The 19941-nt window shown below is 38.2% G+C and overlaps 1 protein-coding gene across 2 annotated transcripts in view; it reads left to right on the top strand.

Moving 5' to 3' along the window:
• SYT1 (synaptotagmin 1) overlaps positions 1–19941 on the top strand; it is a gene marked incomplete at both ends in the record, with an annotated part of 127651 nt that overhangs the window by 17650 nt on the left and 90060 nt on the right. For both annotated transcript variants that reach the window (XM_084296743.1, XM_084296742.1), the window contains one exon: positions 16731–16915. In XM_084296743.1, coding sequence (XP_084152869.1) covers positions 16731–16915 — 185 coding nt within the window. The remainder of the gene's footprint in view (positions 1–16730; positions 16916–19941) is intronic.

Below are 19941 nucleotides of genomic sequence, written 5' to 3'. Positions count from 1 at the left end.
TGAGAAAGAGAAAAAGAAGAAAAACAATGAGATCTAGAAAGCCCCTATATCTGAGTGGATTCAGACTTGTGCACATCCATTTTTACACTCAATGCCTTCATACCTGTAGCTATCTACAAACACAGCTATTCAAAGGTACAATAAGATCTTCACAGAAGAAGATCAAGACAGTCTGGGCTATTTCTCTAAGGGGGAAACATGCAAAGTGTCTTTGTCTACTATAATACCTTATGGAAATATTTTGTGACTAACTTTTTGTAAAGATTTGCCCTCCTGACCTTCTTTTCATTCTTGACATCTGGTTTGAGCATTTTTAAGACAGTTTTTTAACCTTAAATGTCTTGCCTAAAATTTTGTGGGGGGAAAGAAGAAAGGTGAACTATTCATTCTTGTACATTGCTCTCAGAGCTTGTAGAGTGTGTGTTGGGTGGAGGGTCATATACATTATTTTATTTCCTCATGGCCATTTTAATTCTTAATGCTAAAGTTGCTTATGGCAGAATTTCAGTTGTGGGCTTTAATTTTTCATACTGAACGCAGAGCCTGTGGAATGTTTATTTGCCAGGAAAAAAGAAGGGGAAAAAAAAGTGATTCTGTTGTAAGAATGTTTTGAAAGAAATCTCCTGACAAGACAAGGTTTTGATCATGCCTGATTTTGCTGTGGACAGCTCATGTCAGTAACATAACACATCTGCAAAAGTGTTTTTTTGTAGTTGAGTTCTGCCTTAATAAGTAAGGCTGAAGGATGACTTATGGCTTGAAGCTTTTTTCTGTTTTCAAGCTGTATCATTTTGTCTAATGAAAGGCCATTACCTCCCCCTGTCAATGTGGCCTCCATTGCTGTAGTAATGTATCTGTGGATACATTATCACTGCTTCTGCTTCTGTGAATGAACAATTCCAAAGCAGCTACATAGAATTTATTTGCTGATTACTCACCTGCTATTAAAGTAGTTCCAAATAAAGTAAAATGGCAGACACTGCCTCTTGGTAGCTTTTTCCAACTATAAAAGGAATTCTGTGTGTTATCTGCAGTGCTCAAGCTGCTTTACAGATGCACCATATTTAATTAGATTAGTTTTAATTAGACTACAGATGCAAAGTTGCATCTATGTATCACTATTAGTCTGTTTTGAGGCACTTTCAGCCAATAACAAACCACCATCTCATTTGCATTTATTTTAGTGTGTTAACCATTTGCCTGCTGGAATAATCACTGTGGAAGAACTTATATAATTTGTGTTGTTATTGCTGTGTGGCACCATACACAGAAAGTGAAGTAGCTTAAAAGAAAATCATGCAGGGGAAGAAAAAAGGGTATTGCACTGAAGAATTAATTCACTCTTAAATAAATCTTTCTGTGAATTCCATTTGTACTCATTTAAATTCCTTTAGAGTGCTTATTTTCCAAAACAATCTTGCGAGCTTTGGACTTTATTGATTGCTCTTCTACCCTTAATGTTTGTTTTCTTTATGATCTTTTCATTTTTATTTCTTCATGCTTCACAGAGCCCATTTTCTTTTGCTGCCTTTCCCTTTCTATTCTGAGCTTAACTCAGTTCTGAGGAGACAGAGGATTAATTGTTCATTACTCGTGATGCTACAGGTTTGAAACAATTGTCGATTAGCTATTGCAAAGTTTTTATTATCAGGAGAAAGCACAGATGCTTCTTTAGTTAATGACAGAATACTTGCGAGAGAAACTGGAAACTTGGGGCAAAAGCCTCACTGGGGAAAAGTCACCAAGACCACGGGCATTGGCTTCAAGAATGATTCTTTTACCCTCATTTCTAATTCCAGCAGAGATTATTTTCCTATGTTTAGATATAGCATTCCCTTTTCATTTTTATTTCTCCATTTTGGCCAAGCTTCAGATTAATCACTGCATGCTGTATTCTGTTTAAACAGGGACGGAAGTAAGAACTCTGGTATGTACTTTTAATTTTAAGAGTTGATAATTTTTCAGCCTTTTTGATCAGTAACAATGAAATGATTCCAATGAGAATAATGTAATTTAATTAAATGTTTTTAATAAACGGGATGCACTTTGAGCAAGGAGGGGATGCAGGAATTGTTAAATAGCAATAAGAAAATGTGCCATCTAGAGCAGCTACTAAGGCTGACTATAAATACGAGGAACAAAATATTACTAGACTGAAAATATTCCAGTCTCAGAAGAGAAATGTACTCTAGGCATGGGGTTAGGTTGACTATGCTCAGATTTTAGTGACATTCTTTGAAATCCCTAAAGCAAGTCACAGGTCATTTTCTCCTGGCTTTCCTTCTTTAAAAGGAAAATAATACTTATCTCCCTTTATGCCAATTAGCAACTTGTCATTCAGAAGGCACTTCAAAGATAAAAACACAATGAACTTGGAGTTCTGTCATCCAGAGGACAGGACTATAGATCCAAGTTTCCTATAGAACTTTTGCGTCAGTGATGATCATTTACTGAAGCAAAAGTCAGACAAGAATGTTGAATAATTGATTTTCAGAGCTGGTGTAAGGCTCTGATTCCTGTTTTCTTCCCAATGAATAGAAGAAGGTGGTAACATTTCAGCAGTGAGTTTTCAATATGCCTTTACAGGGATGCTTCACCTAGTGGAGAAAGTCTGGCTTGGATGTACCTGCAGGATCAATCTGTGCTGAGCACACTCAGTGTCAATAGGACACTACGTCAGGAGACAGAGGAAGAGGATGCTCATTCTGTCAGTGGAGCTTGTTCAATTAGATCCCATAAGGGATGTAAGTGCCTAGAATGTGTCTGGTTTTCATTTGAGCAGTGTAAGGCAAAACTGACACCTAGTGCAGTTCATCAAAGGTGGACTCTGATACTGAAAGAGGGGATTTATTTCTTTCTGTCATATCCAGGGGAAAGAAAAAAAAAAAAAAAAAAAAAAAAAAAAAAAAAAAAGGAGAGACTGACATAATTTAAGAACAGCTTGCAGCCTGCATTCAGTGTTACATGGCTGGACTTCAAACTCAGCACAGGTGGGAGTCATGGGGTCTCAGAACAATGAAAAGCCTGTCCAGCAGCAAGCCAGATGCAGGGGTTAAGATGGAGGGTTTCTCAGAGCAGCAACTGGTTCATTTGTCCACTTAACACAGGGAAATGAAAATTCCCCTCTGAAAGACAGATGCCAGCAGCCCTTTTAGGGGGATAGGAATGGAAAAAGGCCGAGTCTTCTGATACACCGGTAGCACAGCTCTCTACTTCTTATATATTGATCTGAAAGTCGGAGTGCTCCTCCAGGAACTGGAGAGACTTAGACTAAATTTCTTCATCAAGCTGGAAGCTATAATGGTTGATAGTACTTTTAACTTATGTTGAAATCACGACGATGTGTACAAAATAATTCAAAATATAGGCCACACTGAGAGGGGAGAAAGTTTTCCTGTTCCTGTTCTCCACATTGCTAAATTTTAGAAGAAGCAATCACCAAACAGAACACAGGCATTGAGGAAAAGGGTCTTTTTAATGGTTCCTGCTCGCCAAAGCTTACACTGTCATATTTCACCTCTACTTTTGTCCAGTTAAAATAAATAAATAAATAAATAAATCAGATAAAAGTACTTGGATCAGATTTTTAGGGAGAGTCGCTATCTTATGAGACAAACTGATAGTAGTTGTTGATAATATCCAGTGATATTAACAGGACAAAGTAAGCATTGGGCAAAATGCCTGCTTTAATCCACACTAGATGCACATGTTTTATGCTGTCCTGCAGGATGGTATGTGTGTGTGCTTAAAAAACGATCCTTTCTAGGCTCTTTTCAGATCCACATCATCCCCCTAAACTAATATTGTCAATTTAGGGTTGCAGCTGTAACGTATATTCGTAGCCTAGCTGGATATAGGAGCTGATTGAAGCTTGTGTGAATTTATTATTCAGGCTAATTAGCAGAAGACTGAAGCACAACATGAGAGAAAACATATTCCAGGCTTGCTAAATTAATAACTTATAACATTGCTAGATTGCAAAGTCAGAAGCACAGCATCAGTGATGGGTATGTTGTACTTGTGCTTTACAGAAGATATAGTATACAAGAAACAATTTGCAGATAGTATGAAGGAAATCTGGATTAAGAGATCAAAATGCAGTTTCCAACTCTTTCCTCCCACAGACCTGAAAAACTATATCCATACGTTAGTCATGTGGGTTTGCTGCAGATTTCAAGACAGTAACATGAAATTCCAAACGTACAAACAAAAGTTGTGTTCTAGTTTCCTCCAGCAAACTGACCACTTTTCTAAGAAAAGCACCTTTCCTGAGCCTGGCAAAAATAACAGCTGTAGGTAACTTTCAATTCCTGCTAAGAACAACTTTAACTTGTCTCAGACCGAACAAAAAGTAAGGGCAAAATGACAGTATAGCATTTAAACAATGCGTTTTGGAGAGGACTGTGACCTTACCTCAGTGGAACGAAATTTCAACTTTTGTATTTATGGAGACCAGAATAAAAAGACTCTGAGTTGACATCCTAAAAAAGATAGCCTTCCTTCTTAGGGAGCATAACTCCAGATTTGATTAGAGCTATTAATGAGGTCAAACGATGCTTTTAGGCTGGTAGCTAATGTAAACCAAATCTATTTATCACTTTGGCAGTGGTTCCTGCAACAAAGTTAATGACCATTACCACATTGCTAGTTAGCCAATCAGGAATGGTGCTTTTTGTGCAAAAAGGCAGAAGCTAGTAATCAATCATCATCATCCTCATCATAATAGTGCTGCTAAATGAGCTTCTGAAAAAGAAGAGCAACATGGCTATTAACCTTAACTGTATCTCGAAAATAGATTTCTTCCTACGAAGGCTACTCCTGATATGTGGGTTGCAGCCTGGATAGCTTCTTGCAAAATAAAGGAGGTCGAAATACCAGTCAAGTGCTCAACCCATATTTAGATTCTCTGATCAGTCTTTTAAAATAAAACTGAACATTTCAAGAGAAAGATCAAAGTCTATATTTTTTTAAATAGCAGGTGAAACCATTTTGCCTAATAGACTTGAGTTATATACTGTCAGTGAATAATGAAATTAAACAATCTTTTTTTATTATTATTATTTATTTTATTTTATTTTATAAGTGTCTAATAACCTACAGGTTCCACCAAACTGTATCTTAATAATACTTTCTGATACACATCTTCATATGGATAGCCATGTGCTGGTAGAACAGACTTCTGCAAAAGCTGTTGTGCATATTCATGTCAGCAGTGTTTTCCTGGGAGGTTGGCTCAGCCAGGAAGGACTGAAGGGAGTTATCTTACATGGTGCTTGTTGAGGCACAGGTGAGGAGTGCAGTGGCAATGGCTCTCTGTTGTCATCCCAAGGCTTGGGTTGGCTGGGCTGTTGGTACCAGCTCTCTCCAGATTTGCAAAGCTGATACAAATATCCTGACCAGCAACACTGCCTAATAGGTAGAGATTGTGAAAATTTTCTAGCAAGAATGCATGGGGAAAGTTTGGGACCAACATTCCCAAGAAATCTACAGAATGGCTGGTTTGCTCTCTGCCCTTTGCAGAGCTGCATGGGAGTGCCTTGCCAATGACAGAGGTGCCTGCCAGGAATGCTTTCCCACATATCCAGCACAACCTTGTCCCATGGAAAAATCAAACACAGCCACAGCCAGCCTCACTTAGTCCCACCAGGGTGAGCAGGGCCAGACAGGGTGTGGAATTGCACCCGTCCTGGATGATCTCCAAAATCAGTTCTAATGTGAGCCTATGCCTGAGGTGCGTCAGGGTCTCAAGCACTGGAAACACCTTCTGGAAAAGAGTGGAGACACAGACTAGACTGTGTTGAAATGCTATTAAATATACCATATTTTTATTTGGGGCATTCGTATTACAAGCTGCCCTCTGCCAACTGTTTTCATAGGTGCCTTAGTGTCTGGAGAACAATTTCTGTCTTGATTTGCAACTTAATCTGGAAGACCAGAAAGGGCCACAGTTGAAACCTGGTCCTTAACAGTATGAATGTGCAACAGGGATGGTTCAGGCTGGGTGTTATGAAAAGGTTCTTCACCGAGAGTGTGGTCGGGCACTGGGACAGGTTCCCCACAGCAGTATTCATGGCACTGAGCCTGCCAGAGTTCAAGCAGCATTTGGACAATGCATTTAGAGCCAGGAGTTGGACTCAATAATCCCTGTGGGGCCCTTCCAACTTGGTATATTCTATGATTCTATGAAACCTGGGTTGTCTGGTACTAACTGCTTCTGCCTTGAGAATGCAGCTAGCTCAGGCACTCATTTTGGAGGGTCCCAGATGAAAAGTGTCTCTTGGTTTTCAGTGCCATTTGTTCAGGGCCCAGTCTTAGCCGCAACCTTGGCCAATGCAATGGCAAGCTATGGAGGTGCCAGGCTGGCTGGCTGGCTGGGTGCTACCCAGAAAGGGGGCATTCATGTTGTAGGTGGACAGGATCCTAGGAGGATCTTGTTGAGACAATAAAAATGTTTATTTAGCAACGGCTGTGCACAGCAGTGTGCTGCGTGATGTGCTTGGATGGACTGTAGCTGACAGTGTACAAGCCTGGTGCATTCTTATAGGCTGATGCGTGGTTAAGGTCCTGGCCCTTGTGAGCAATTGGTTGAACCGAGATGCCCACGTACCCGCCACAGGCTTGGAACCTTAAGCTGCAAAGCCTCTCAGGCCAGACTGCCTTCTTATTTCATCTGTGTGCGCTGCCTAATCCAGTGAGGCATTTCTTCTGAGTCAGTGCCTTTAGGCCCTACCCACACACAAATGAGTGTCTATTAATAATGATAATATTTAATGAAATAATCTTGTTCAAAGTTATATCTGTACATTTAAAATAACAGATCACAAAATGCAGGCATTCAGTTAATTTCATTGGGTATACACTATTGCCCAGCAAAAGAAATGTGTTTTTATAGATACATTCTTGTCACAGAAGAAAATATGGTTTCTCAGACTAGCAATTACTGCTTACATATTGCAAGTGGCCTAGCATACAGAGAAAAAAAAAAGTATATTTAAAAACAAAGCTTTAATTCTCTGTGGAAGAAGAAGATTGGTTTGGGTTTGTTCTTGATTGTTTTTATAATTGATTCTTCAGAACTACAGGTATGAAATTAATTTTTTTTAATCATTCTGGACATTGAAGATATGAAAAAGTTCCCAAACCTATTAGAAATTAGCCTTTCTCACTACTTATTTTGCTTAAGTATGCAAATGTTTTCTTGCTGAAGTGATTTACAAAAAATAAAAAACAACAGCAAAGGCTTTTATATCTGAAAGTATTAATCAATTTTAGAAATAAACCATTTCCATGATTCTTGACTGCAGAATGCATATGTTTCTTGAATAAGTGGATGGCAGATGGCATATATGTGTACATACATATATGTATATATATGTAGAGGTAGTACATTCTACGCTGTGAATGAGTCTTTTTAACCTGTCTTAATCTTACACATGTATATCTGAGGGGGAAAAACAAGTCCCAGGCCTGTTCAAGGGCTTGATAAAAACAGATATATGAACCTGCTTAGCATCTGTTCAAAGTCAATAATACAGCTCTACCAGGCTGTGTGATGGATAGAGGCAAAAGATCATGTCCTAAGGGAAATTGTGTCATATTTTTATAAACAGAAAGAGTTTGCTTATTTACAAGTTAGAAATACTTTGCATTTTGACATTTTGTTCTTACTAAACATGGAAAGGTAGTAAATTTCACTGAAAACTTCACTGTCATCCTCGTGAAGGGAATCTTTAAAAGGTGACAAATGAAAATCTGAACTAGCAACAAAGCTGAGGAACAGGAGGATTGTTTCAATGGGTAAAGTCATCAGTTTGGTATGGATGAGAAGTGAGTAAAGTCTGCTTACCACTTGATATCCCATACTTTGGTGCTTTCTCTGAGTGTATGGATTCTGGACATATTGCTGTCTGGATAATAAAATGGCAGGAGTCAGGAAAAAATATTGGTTTTAAAGTTTTCAATAAGAAATTAAAATCTATTTTCAAAGTAGTACATTGTGACAAATGAAATTTCAGTCTCTATGTTTATGTTACAGCTATATAGTTATAAATAAAATAGAGTTTTAAGGGCCCAGACACCCTGCAGTCCTGGAGCAATTTCATGTCATCGCGCTTCCCTGCTAGCAAGAGCTGCTCCAAGGCTGGGTGGAAAGTACTGTGTACCTTTCTTTCCAGCAGCTTCAGTGTTTTTTATGGACTAGCCATGCAGAAAACCTCGAAGTAGTCCTCTGGCTTGCTGCTTGAGAAGAAGCGAGGTGGAAGAGATGATCTAACAGTGCAGTCAAGCTCCAGGTACCAGAGGAGGTGACATGCCAGTGAGATATGCTGGAAAGGTTGCAGCTCTGAGAGCCTGGAGCAGAGACTGAGGGCACCTGTTGTGTCACACACGGTGTGAGGCACTAGTGATTTAGTGTGCTGGAGGGCTTCCTTGTAGTTGTGAGTTTGTGTTGTGTTCTAGGGAACTGGGGGCCACACGCTCCAGGGTGGTGCTTGAGGTGAATCCCGAGGCTGATGTTGTGCCCCAGGCCACTCTCTGGTGTGCCTCTCTTGCAAAGGGCACGTGGCATCCTCTAGCACATCGCTCCCCACAGCTGCCAGGTGCATGCATAGGACCTGCTCCTGACATGAGCTCCACTGCTGGAACGAGGACATGTGAATGAGGACATGTGAACGAAACACACAGCAGATGAATCTGCTGTTGCTCCCTGTGCACGACACTAGTCAGTAATGTAGATTGATGCACCTACAGTGTCTTCTATATGATGCTATCCGAAGTCATTTTATTGTCTGTGCCTTAATGTCTGTATCTCTGCAGTTCACATATTACCTACCTCATTTATAAGACAGTTTGTGACCTACCTATGAAAGATGCTATAACTGAAGCATTTTTATTTGTGACCTTCTAAATGAATATTAAATCTCAGTAAGGAATAAAACTGATAATTACTTAGGAACTTAGTGTATAACTCCAATGGTAGACAATTCTGTTATTTGTAGCTGTTCTCATTTATACCTGCATGTAACATTTCTATGTGTTAACAGACCATTGGTATAAAGACAGATAGTTTCTATAATTTCATATTGTCAGAAATCATAGATTTTTTATTATTATTTTTTAAGATGACATTATACCCTCATAGCATTTCCTTTGTTGGCAATAGATTTTTTATATAATTTTGAAACTTCTAACATCGAACATGTACTATGCATGACTAATTGTGGTATGAAAGATATGTGATTCCTCTTTTGAAAAATGAAATACAACCCTGCTTCTCATTTGCAGGGAAAGCCTTGAAAAAGTGACACAAATACATACCCAAGTACTCCAAAAAAAAAAAAAAAAAAGGAAAATGAAACAAAAACAGTGTTCATTGCATGCAATGAAATCAGCTAAGAAAATCAAATATACATAAGCATAATTGATTTTTTCCATCAATTTCATTACTTTTGAGTCTTATTCTCTTGATTTCTGAGTCTTGAGATTGATATGACTAGAGTATTTTGTCTATTAGTGAATTCTTGTTTGAAGTCAGAAGCAGTCGCACGACTTTTTTACTGTTCTTTTCCTTCAAACTATCAATCAAAATTTGAAGTGCAACACGCAGTGTGTCACAGGAAAAGTCAAATGCTCTTTAACCACAAAATGTCATTGTCCACATGATAGAAAACAGTCATCTCAAGCTTCTACAGATTTGTTTGTCAGTGTTGAATATTAGCCCCATGAGTTGATTTGTGCCTTCTCAGGGAAGTATTTGGCCTCAGCTGGTGTTGGTGCATACACAGTTTTTGGAACGCCTTCAGCAAACCTGTCTGGCTTCCAGGTCCAGTTTGAGGCTCCAGCTTTCTTCATCTTCCCCAGCTGCTGAGTGTGTTTAGTGCTTTCTCTGGCAATTATCTAGAGCCTGAATTCATTTATTTTATGTTAAAAGCTTTATGGCAGCAGATATAATGAACTGATAGGAAGCATCAGTCTAAAAATACTATCCACTTGATTAGAAAGCATCTTCCACCAAGGTTTTTTCTTTCCCTACTCCATTTTCTGTAGCAAGTGACCTAGAGTCTTTGCTGGACAGGTGAGGCTTGTCTGTTTGTCACATTGGCCAATGCTGCAGCCCTTCACAAGGGACATGCTGTGCAGGAGGGGGTTAGGCTGCTGGTTTCTCCTCTGGTCAGCTGCATGCCAGCTGGGGGGGACACGCTGGAGGCAATGGGGATATGGGTCTCATGCAGAGGGTGATGGGCGAAATGGCTGTATTTTCCCAAGGAAGGGGGAGGAAGCAACCAGTGGGAGCTGTGGAACGATGGGAGGTGACAGCACCATGTTGTGGTTCCCAAGGACTACATCCAATTGTGGCTGAGCTGAAGGCAAGCCTGGGAGAGTGGCTCAGACCAGTAGCAACACAGGCAGCAAAGGGGAAATCTGTTTTAACTCTATTTTGCTTTTATTCTATTTCATTTTGAGATTGAGAGGAGGTAGTCTGGTTAACAGAGGAGCTATTTTTGTTTTAGTATTTATTCATATGAAACCTGACACTTGAGCTTGAAAGCCTTTGTGATCTCTCTGAGGTACTTCCATCAAGGAGACATCTCAGCAGCTTTGCTCCCTCACCATCCTGTCTCACCTGGAGACTCCCTGGCCTTACCTTCTCTGCCATGTACCTCAAGAGACAAGGAGCAGAGGAGCTGATGAGACTGAGCAGTGAGTAGCTGAGGGCGAGAGGGAGCAAAATATGTAGGAAAGAGGGAGAGAGGGAGAGCAACAGAGACAAAAATAGTTCTGCTCTGCAGGAAGAAGATACACTGTTCGGTAAATGTGTTTTACCACAATGTACAACTGTCATGCATCCTAAAAGGTGAAGTAATACTACCAATAATAAATTCAAGTGACCTGAAAATTCCAATAATAGGTGTGGGTTCACCTTCAGGTTAATATTTTAGTCATTTTATGTATTTTGACTTCCAGCTTAGGGAACACGCAGTTGGTACACGTGGTGTTTGAGTGACCCAAGCTCCTCAGCTAAATTTATAGCAATGTCTAGGATTACTGCTAAATTCAATGTCAGTTTATTTGCAAAAACATGAATGTTTAACCATAAGAAGTCAGAATAATTTCACATGAGAATATCTAACAAAGAAGCTATAGGCATAAGTGTATTCAGTGGGTGAAGCCCATGTAATCAGTACATTTTCACAAACTGTTTTGCACATAGGGAACTTTCACTGTCAAAACGCATATCTCTTATCTCAGTTAAAGCCTCAGTAACTTCCATAAACTATTCATAGAGATAGTATTATGTAACAGCACATTGCTCAGAAAATAGAAAAGGGGAAATGCAGCATGAGAGCATTTGTTAAGATATTTAGTAGAGGTTTCTTCTAGTGATGGGTCATAGCCATTATCTTGAACCACATAAAAAATCTGAGATAAATTTAAGTGAAAACAGTTTTTTGCTAAGATGCTGTTAAAGCAAGGATTCATATACAAGTGTTAGGGGAGGAAATGTAGCTGTATAAATGCGAAGGTTAGCATTTAAATCATTATTTTTAAGTATGTATTTGCAGTTTTTCCCTGCTTCCTTTACAAATCATTCTACCATGTATCAGCATTTCCCCTCCTATGCATTGATCACCTCTGTATTCCTTCTGCTATGAGTAGTAGTATTACCTTTCTCTTAGTACATTTTCTTTTTTTTAAGGAACTTTTAATGAAAGTCAGATTGGTTCCCAGAATGGGCACCTGGTGAGTTGCTATACAGAAAGTCTGAGTATGGCTATATATTATTTTTCCTTCCAGATAAGAAGCAGTAAGTGGGAAAAAAAAAAAAAAAAAAAAAAAAAAAAAAAGTACAGTTTAATAAATAAAAACTGCCAGTGCTCTCATGTTCAGGCTACCAGAGATTTAGCCTAATGTGATGTGCTTCACAAACAAACCATGTGACAGTTGCATCTTCTGGTTCAGTAGCAGGCCCCCTCTGAAACATAGATTATTAATATGTATCAATTGCAACATGCCATGGGCCTCCTTTGTACAATAATATGGGATCTGCCATCATCTGATAGTCCTTTGCTATCACAGTTTAAATGGGGCCACTTAATTGCTTAATTGCAAGTTATCGCTGGACAGCATTTTTGGTATGGAAGTCCTCACTTTTTAATTCAGCTCCTCTCTTCATTTTTTTTTTCTTGACCTTCTCTCTCTTTAGATTCTTTTTTTAAGTTAATGAAATTTCCTGTGACATTACACACAGAAAGAGAGGAAAATTATTAGGATGAAGGGTTTTATTCTCTTTTATAGACTGCAGCACTTTGATTCTGTTACACATTTTGTGACTACCCTCTACTGTCTTTCCTCTGGAGTCAAATGTCCTCTGAGGCATTTGATAATTTTAGATCGCCTGATGGGAATGTCAGTTTTAGACCCAAGGCCTGTACCTCTCCAAGCATTTTGTGTAAGGCTAAGTAAGGATATCTTTGCATAAAGGGCACAATTTGTAGCTCTTAAATCAACTAACTCAGTAAAACATCTTTTCCTTTGAATCTAATGTATTCAGTGGAACAAGATTTGATTACAGGTTGGGACACGACCTATGTTTAGTGCAGTGCAATAGAAGCAAATCTGTGGCGTGAAGCAGTCAGTCCCAAGGACCCAGTACCACACTGCATGCTTCACATAATGCTTCTAACTAGGTTTGCTCCCATGGGTGTGAGTGCCTTCTGCATTAGGGCAGCTCTGGGAGCCTATATTCACATTATTTTCATCATGCCCTCCCAGACCATGCACGCCATGAGTTCAAGCACGGTAAGTGGGAATGGCCTAGAGATCTGCCTCCTCAATCCCTTCTCAAGTCCAAACTGAGATGATAAAATACCAGTGCATGACAGCTGCCATATATATGAAATGGTTACAGATGCATTAAGTAACCTACAATATGCATACAACACTGGCTGACCTTAATGGTAGGAAACAACACACTGAAGAAAGCCTCAGAAAAGTCCTTTAGCTGCTTACATGTCTGACTGATGCTCAGCATGACTGAAGGATGCAGTATTGGTACCAAAACCATCTCCATTATCAACATAATCATAGAGTTTATTCTTTTCAGTGACCCACTATTGGTCAGGAAAAACGTTTCATGTTCCCTGCAATTTCCTTGTACTCCACTCTTGCATTTCTGAGTTAAGTCCTGGAAGGTACCCTGTTCGGACTGGACCGATACTACTAATTCAAAACTTTACTCTTACTAACTCTGCCACCTTAGCTCTATTGGAGCTTTGTAGAATCACCAAATCATGTAGTGATTCATGACAGTGTCTTCAAGATAAGTATTCTGTATTTGTCTACGGGAGCAGAACAAAGAAAATAGCACTGAAATACCAAAAAGCTTATGCACATATTAATTATACTTAAACCTATAGCTTTTCCTTGATAGCTTAGTTAAGTATTGCTTGTTTCAAAGCACCCCCTTGTGCTGGTACTTGGTAAAACATTGTACAAGTCGCTTTTGGCTCTCTGATACCTATCTCTCAATCCCTTGGTCAGAATGTTTTTTGTGTCACCCACCCGTTTGTCTGCTGCAGAGTTTTTTTGTTTAATGGATTATGTCCAAAGACCCACTGAGGTTTCAAAATACACTATTGAACCTGATCAACCTGTTTTAATATAGATGGAGGTAGTATTCAAACTATAGATTCCCTTTGCTGTCCATTTAACGCTAGGAAAATGAAATTATTTGAAAGTCTTGCTTATGTGTGAGAAAGTTCAACCATAATTACTCATTATGAAGCTCTAAAGTAAGCCAATCTACAACACCAAATTCATATGCTGTCCATAACATTTTTATAGATATTATTCACAGTTGGTATGCCAAAAAGGACTGCAGATTTGAGTCTTCCAAAGCTATAGTGGTATTGGTTACTTCATTCTGGACTGTCCACCCTGAGAACACTTTATACAAAACTAATTTTTAGAAACTTTTTGCTGGAATTCAAGGTCTTCTGGCAGTGTCATGAATTGAGTAGAACCTTCAAAGTCTTCAATAATTTGGGGACATATAATAATGGATTTTTAATAATTTTGTAAAATCTTGCCTGTGTCATGTAAAAATGATTAACATTTATGTAAATAATGCTTTTGAAAGACAATGAACATCATTTCAAAGTTAACTGTACGTTTCACTTGTCTTAAATTTAGCATGTACCTCCCCTGCTAGCAGTGTTAGATTCAGCACTGTCTATTGGAGGCAATGTTCTGCTGAGCCATCTCCTTGACAGAGATAGTACACTTTTATTGGGGAAAAAATGTTCATTCCTTTTTGCTTTTTCAGTCTTGAATGGTGAAGGCATTTTTGAAAATGTCCAAATTTTGGGAAACCCCAAATTTTTATCTTTTATTATGCTTTCTATAATAAAAAGGTAGTATATTTTCTTTGAAGAGATAATGGGGAATTCAGCATAATTTTTGGTGTCTCTGATATTAATTTGGGGTTCATCTAATTGCATCACAAGAGCTATTGGGTGACATTAAATTACAAATAGATGAGAGCAGACAATACATGACAAAAAACAAGCTGAGGTATCTGCAAGTGTTTAAAATGCTCCCCAAGGCACCCTACATTGTTCATGCTCCAGAGAACCAAGGCAACAGTGCCAGAATACCACTTTGCACAATAGTTTCAGCACATAGGCATCTGAACCTACACAAGCTTTTTCATCTGTAGGATGTGTATATATATATCCTATTAACGCCCACATTCCCTGTCTCAATTCCTTGATTCTCCTAGCTTACCCACATTAGCTGTGCCCCTCCTCTCTTTACTCCCACAGTGCCATCCCACCCCAAACCTATCCCATACTCTTGCTGCTCCCCATGTTCCCTCACATCATGCTTTGAGCACTCCTGACAAGGCAGCAAAACAAATAGCTGATAAATTTAGGCACATCATTCATTTCATATTGTCAGAACTCCTAAGAATTAGCTCAGATATAAAGTACAGTGTTATATAAATACAAATTCAAAGGCCAAGTGTCTAATGCAGTCTAGGCACATGCATGAAGTTTAAATTTGAAAAGAATACACATTGCCTCTAGAAGGTAATGTTTTCACATTTGTGAGTGTTGGATGAAAAAAAAAAAAATTAGTAGGAGAGTCAGTTGTGCTACAAGGAGTTATCACACCAGATCTGAAGTAAAAATGAAATCATTAGTGCATGAAATACAGATTTTAAGATGTGATAAGTGCAGATCTAATGCAACTTTTACTGCAGAATTGCTGCTGCTGACTCCATAAAATACATCCCATAAACAGCTGTTAATCTGTTCACTCTTTATCTTTTAACATTCATTTGTTTAGTAATCAGTTCTCATTTGTTCTACATATGGTACATAGCTTCCCTTTTGTAGCAGCTGCATTTAATGAACATTTGGATGCACAAAAAGTATTACAGAAATTATTGTTTAACTATTTTTCCTACATTATTTTTGTATCTGTCACTAATAACATTTGAATAAAAGTTAGAAATATGGTCATTAAACTTAGAGTAGGGAAGGTTTAGGCTTTGCCCTCTTTCTGAACTGGTAAATTCTACTGGAATTTCCAGTGACCATTCCTCACAATCTGCTTAGCTTCTTTAAGCATTTAATTTTCTCTATTTATGCTGTCCATTCCCTTCTGTGATTCACTGATGTCAACATGTCAAATTTTATTCACTCTTCAGTTTTGCTCTATATCATATTACAGACCTTTAGGTAAAACAGTGAGAAAATAACTTAAAAACCTGGTAGAGTGAGTGTGTTTAGAGATTTTAGAAAATGACAGCTTAAAATATTCGAAGTTTCATTGGGTGTTCAGGTTAAATGTGGGCATCAGTGGTCATTAAAGCTGAGCTGAATGAAGACAATTCCCTCCTGGACTACTTGTGTTCAAGTTAATTCGTTTTTTTCCAAAACTCTGATTTTTAACAAGACCATTTTATCATAGTAAGTGTTCTGTATTATTTATTCATACTACAATTGTGTGCAGCATCCTGGATTGAATGAAGTATCCGAACTTTGAACTGTGCTTTTCTTGGTAGGAAACTATAGGTGAAAATACAGTTATGTACTAAAACTCTGCTAGTGTTAGGGCATGATAACTAATAGCACAAACGCCCTTAGTTTGACAGTCCTGTGCCCTTGGTCAGTGTTTACTGGTGGCCTCGACATTCATCTGTTGTGAGAAGTCTGTGAGTCTGTCAGGTACAACAGTGGGCAGAGGAGAAGGGCTCTTCATCAAAACTTGACTGCTTGAAATGGATGCTGTTCTGAAAACAGGAAATTCCCTGTCAGTTCCACCCTATTCCACCATGATACAATGCCAGGTGGGATCTGGAAATGATTAAAGAAAGAAGCAACTGATTGCCTAAATGTGTCAAGCATTTTACAGATTTGCACAGTGTAAATATTTTGGACATATTGTTTTCAGATGGTCAATTAATCAAAATAGCTGCAAGGTAGTCTGATCTGTGTCACCTAGCACATAAATAGATAGATAAGTTAAATTGGCATTGTGTGTGCAAATACTTGGTTGGGAGAACTGTACTAATGACAGCATATTTTAGAATGAATTTCAGGTATTTCTGCAAGGTATTTTCTTTGAAAAAGGCTTAGCTGTGAAATAAATGTTCTTGATTCTAAATTTAACCCTACTAACAGTTTACCACTTTCTTTTTGTGTGTGTTTCTTTTTCTCTTCCAGTGCCACCTTGGGCCTTAATAGCCATAGCCATAGTTGCAGTCCTATTAATCCTTACCTGCTGCTTTTGTCTCTGTAAGAAATGCTTGTTCAAAAAGAAGAACAAGAAGAAGGGAAAGGAGAAGGGAGGGAAGAATGCTATTAACATGAAAGATGTTAAAGATTTAGGGAAAACCATGAAAGACCAGGTAAAGTACCTCTCCTTTTCTTCAATTCTTGAGTTGTATTTGAAGAATGTGTCTACAAAAATGTTTTGGTTATTGCCTCAATGTTGGCTTTGTGGAGAGGGGACTGATCGTCAGCATCTTCTCAGTAGTATCACAAACAAATGGATATGGGTATGGCATCACTGATAAAGCAGTCAACCAGTTTCTCTTCTCTGCTAAAAAAATGAGCAGGCGTGTAGTGACTCATCTGGAAGGGACAAGTTTATTGACAGCATCTTGGCTGTCCCAAAAATGCAGTAAATGTGTGCAATTTTCAACTGTCCTTTTTCAGGGCTTTGACCAAGACCAAGTACAACATTTGTATATCTTTCTAGCACTGGTTCTGAGCATCAATGATAAACAAACAGATCTGTACTCTAAATCTCTTTTTACACAAAAGCATAAGTTCAACTGAGAAACAAACAACGATTTAGAGGAGAAAATGAGAAGCACAGAAACAAGGAAAAACAATCAAAAAGAAAGAGCATGGGTCATTCAGCACAGTGATGCTGGGAGAATTTATTTTGTGTTAGAGAGGAGGAGATTAAAGATAGCAGAACGTACTTGTAGCTGTAAGTCAATGGAGTAACTTGGAGGAAAAGATTAGTATAATGTCCTTTGAGTAGTATCATTTTCATGAGGGCAAGAAAACTTGTCATTTAGATCTGTTTCATGCAAGAGAAGCAGAAGGTTACAGGACCTAATCCTCAGTGTCACAGACTTAATTAATATGTTCCTGAAAGAAAAAATATAAATATGTATGTGTATATATATATATATATTGCCAGTGTTTTAGTATTGTCCTTCCTGATGATTCTGCTGCTAAGAATTCATAAGGAAAACTGTTAAGAATAAACAGAAGAATGGGGAAATAAATGTGAAGAATTCATGTGTCCTTAATGTAATGCCATATTTCCTAAGCTAAGACAAAGGGCTGCATTAAAAAAAAAAAAAAAAAAGTTCTGAGGATAGTTAGAGAACTGCTTTGCAAAACTCTTCAGTAGGAGACTATTGTAAAGATATTACATGTGTCTGTGCTCCCAAACCAAGCCAGAGCAAACCAGAAATGCTTATCCAGCCAAAGAAAGAAGATAAAAGCAAGGTAAGCAATGAGTAGTTCCTTCAATAAGCTGGACACAATATAGTGTGTGAAGAAAGCTGGACTGAAAGCAAGTTTTTTAGTACAACCTGGGAACCCTGGGAACCTGGGGACTAGTGTAATTAGATCAAGAACAAGGTCCAAGAAGAAAACCCTAGAGTACAGTAGCTAGGTGAACAGAGCAGACCAGAGCCAGTGGTGGGATCCCACTATACAGTGATGGAGCAGCAATGGATACAGCTCATCACCCAGTCTTCAAGAGTCTTGGAACAGGTTTGCACGATTCTCCAAGTATGTGAGATATGATAGGAGGAAAGCAAGAAAGATGGGTGCGGAGACCTTACAAGTTTGATGGCCAACTGCAGCTGGATCACCTAAGTGGAGTGTGAAATGAGCTCAGGTAAGGGGAGGAAAACAATGAATACACTTCAAAGGTGCAGAGCTATCAGAGCTATATCAAGTTTCCAACATCACGCAAGAGGGCAGTTTTTGTTATTGTTGCTAAGTGGACAGTAAGAAAAGAAAAATACTAAAAATTCAGTTGTTTCTTACCTGTTCATACTAGTTCATTGCAATAGCCACTACTGAAATGTTAATGTATTAGACAGTAGTTAAATTTTCTAGGTTATACACTACACCAAACTTTGGCAAAATTCATTACTTTCAAGCTGTATGTATCAACATTTTGTAGTGGCCATTGTACACACTGTCAACATCTGAGTGGCAAAGGAAAGAGTGAGGCTTACACTACAGCTAATAAAGGTCACACCAGTTGTAGGTTCCAGGTGTAGTCATGTGTCTACAGCCAGTAGGAAATACAAAACAGATTTCCCTACAGCCATACCAGATTGTCTTACCACAACTCACAGACTCCTACACAGGTAAAGAGCACAAGTAGCAGAGTCCCTTGCATCCACACTGCAAGTAGACCACTTCAGACAGCACCCACGTACACAGTTTCAACCTTGGTTCCACCAGGAAGAAAGATGTTATTCATATGTCACACAGGTGTATTGAAGTGCAAAACTCCCAAGTGTAGATACAAGGCAAATCCATACTTGGAAACAACCTTGTTCGAACACAGAATCACTAATGAAGATGCACCTGTTCCAAGTTCAGTGAGGTTGAGCTCAGAAGACAACAGAAATTTTGGGTTCTCCTTTGAAAAAGATTTTTGTATTTTACTGATTTTGTTTTCTCTGTATGACAAATGTGAAACCTCTTTTCTTTAAGCACCTTGGTTTAGGATTCAATAATTCCTTTTATTTGAATTATAGATATTGTTCTGGTTCTTGTTATTAAGTAATTGTGAGATATTTCCCCACAGCCACACATGGAAAATCATATCGTCAATTGCTGGGTCACCCTGGGCTACTGTTAGCCAACTTCTTCCCATTGAAGCAAGCATAATTTGGAAGAACTCTTTGATTATGTTTGTGGAAAAAATCGTTGTGACGTTTGTTGTGTTCTACAAATGTTACTAATGATAACAAACTTAACACTTTGTTGTAGGATAAATAATGTACAATTTGTTGATTGATATTTATGTGGAGTTTTTTTTTTCATATTATTTAAGGCCACTGTTGCATCTACAGTATATTATTCAGTGTTTTTAATTATATTCGTTAGGACCTGGATAAATGACCACGGGTTCTTGGAAAATAAATATTTTAAATGCAAAATTGCATTATGCAATTAATATGGAGTTTATTTTTCATGGGAAAAAATGATAAAAAGCTGAATCATGGTTTCTTATCTTTCTTACAGGCAATCTTAAATAAGCAATATTTCAGTAAAAAGAAATGAACCACTTTAGAGGTTCTGCTATAAAATATAAAGGGTTAAAAAAAAAAAAAAAAAAAAAAAAAAAACTTTTAGGTTTCTTTATAAAGGGCAATGTACAGTACCA

Source organism: Netta rufina, assembly GCF_964035555.1.
Source record: "Netta rufina genome assembly, chromosome: 1".
In the NCBI taxonomy this organism is placed as follows: domain Eukaryota; kingdom Metazoa; phylum Chordata; class Aves; order Anseriformes; family Anatidae; genus Netta; species Netta rufina.
Note: the sequence above shows the minus strand (reverse complement) of the source record. Positions and strands in the feature narration are given on the sequence as shown.